We start from the raw sequence: 2196 nt of genomic DNA on the forward strand, positions 1-2196 counted from the left end.
CTGGTTACATTAAAATCTACAATTATCCGCATCATTCTACAAAAACAAAAAGCCCTCGTTTTGGAAGCGTCTAGAAAATTCCAGGAATCTTCTACAAAAACAAAAAGCCCACGTGCAAGCACCCAGAGACTTCAAGAAGTCTTGACAAAAATATAAATGAATTCCTAAGAAAAATGTAGCCCAAAACAAAACGAAAAAATAAACAAAAGTAACTATTGTGGAAAAGCGTCCAAAACTTCATTAGAAAATGTATATTAGATGATGTACAAAAATAATGATATTTTTAGAAAAAGCCTTCCACCGGGAGCGCTCCGTGCTCTGCATCCACTTCAGGGGCCATATCGCTGGAACTCCCAGGTGCGGTTGTCCAACGGGCACACCTGGCGCGTCTGCAGCCAGCGCGCGATGCAGTGAAGGTGGAATGCGTGGTTGCACGTCCCCCATGCCACTGTGCACTGCTCGAAGGGTATCGGTCCCCCGCAGGCCTGGCACTCAATGCATAGATCCATTATATGATTCCGGCAGATCGCGCAGTTATCGACGACGATGTCCCAGGCCCACACGGCCACTGCGTCAAACTTCTTGACCTCGAAACGTTTGGGAGGTCCCCCATTTCCATCTCGCTTGTTTTCTCGGTTGCTGTTCATGGTTTGGGATTAGTTTTTTTGCTGCGAGCTAAATATATTGAAATAAAATAATAAATAATAACTAAAAAACAATAATAATAAAAATAATAAAATAAAATAATGAAGTAAATATCTCTTTAGAATAAATTTTTATATGTTAGAAAATTTTATTTAAATACTTACCAAAGAAAGTTTCTAGAAGATCCAGTTGCTGTGAAGTCGGCGTTCGAAATGGAACGATGCAAGCGTTCCCTACCAGGGGCTTATTTTTTGAGTGACCCTACCTTGGGGCTTTTAAAGTGACCAAGTCTAGAGTTTTACCCTAAAAACACTTCACTGTTTGCATAACATATAGGTTATATTTATCTAATAACTATCGGTTTACTGTAAACTTCACTGTAAAGTAACATTTTTTGAGATGGCACATTTATAAACAAACAAAATTATTTAAATAAAAATAGCTTATAAAATATTGGATAAATTTTAAAAATAAAAACAAATAAGTATTAAGTTTCAGAAGTTTCCAAATGAAAAGCACATCTATTTGAATAAAATCTTGTATAAAATATTAAAAAAATGATTTTTTCTTAGGCCCACTGACTTCCCTGCCAGAAATGTTTAATTCAACGGATCATCGCTGTCATCCTTCTCTCTGGCGGCAGCTCCGGCCATCCTGGCCATCTCTGTGTACTCAGCAGAATTGATGCACAGCCGGCCGTTGGTGGCCTTGCCCACCATGCCCATTTCAAACACAAAGTTCGTGTCGTTCCGCGCATCATGGACCTTGTAGATGACTGCTCCGGCGCTTTTCACAAGCTCCTCGGTTTCCATGTCGCGCGACAGCTCCATCATTGCATTCCTGGCCTCGTGCTTGGCCTTTCCACAGGCACAGGCATGGTACTTCGAGAAGACGCCGCTGGGCTCGATCTGGTAGAGCTGGGGACCCTTCCCTTCGCTCCAGGAGGCCAGCACGATCGAGACTTCGAAAGGCCGGATGACCAGGCACTGGATGTGGGCTTCAATGAATCCGGCCACCCGATCGGTCAGATATTTCAACGGAACTGGATGTTCGTGCTGCTTCCGGTAGGTGAGCGCCTCCTGACGGGCAATGTCTGCCACAACGACTGCATCGGCCCACTCGCCTGCCGCAGCCATCCCGATACTGGAGTCTATGGTGAAGATGCGTCTCGCAGCGTCGTCCTCGTACAACTTGCTGAAGTTGATCTTCTCCACAGCCAGGATTACGCAGTCCTTGCCGCACAGGCCGATCACAGTACCGCTCCTGCCCACCGCCTTGGTGGCGTGCTCAACCCGGAAGGCGAGGTGTTCGGCCTCAGAAGCACTCATTTTTGAAAAGTTGCAGCTTTATGCTTAGGATTTTAAAAGGATGTTTGAAAAGTAAAGGAAGGCCAAGGTAAATTTATTCAATTATTTGCCAGCCAACTATGATTACTTAAAGCCAGTTAATTAGGGCCAGGAATTAAGTGAGCCAACCACCAGATAGTCCTTCAGGCAGTTGCATTCAAAGGCAGCCAAAGGACCTTCAGGTGTCATCGGCAACAGGCCAGGC

General features: G+C 44.4%; 2 protein-coding genes across 2 annotated transcripts; both read right to left on the reverse strand.

The window, feature by feature from the left end:
- Positions 1-213: 213 nt before the first annotated feature.
- LOC108128459 (E3 ubiquitin-protein ligase RBX1-like) lies at positions 214-930 on the reverse strand. The gene is made up of 2 exons (XM_017246061.3): positions 810-930; positions 214-675 (listed from the first exon to the last, which is right to left on the reverse strand). Exon 2 carries the CDS (start codon positions 645-647, stop codon positions 330-332), a length of 318 nt encoding a protein of 105 aa, XP_017101550.2. The 5' UTR covers positions 648-675; positions 810-930; the 3' UTR covers positions 214-329.
- A 314-nt stretch (positions 931-1244) lies between these two features.
- LOC108128458 (proteasome subunit alpha type-3-like) lies at positions 1245-1973 on the reverse strand. The gene has a single exon (XM_017246060.2). The coding sequence runs from the start codon at positions 1971-1973 to the stop codon at positions 1245-1247; it is 729 nt and encodes a 242-aa protein (XP_017101549.2).
- Positions 1974-2196: the final 223 nt, after the last annotated feature.

Source organism: Drosophila bipectinata, chromosome XL (assembly GCF_030179905.1).
Source record: "Drosophila bipectinata strain 14024-0381.07 chromosome XL, DbipHiC1v2, whole genome shotgun sequence".
Taxonomy (NCBI): Eukaryota; Metazoa; Arthropoda; class Insecta; order Diptera; family Drosophilidae; genus Drosophila; species Drosophila bipectinata.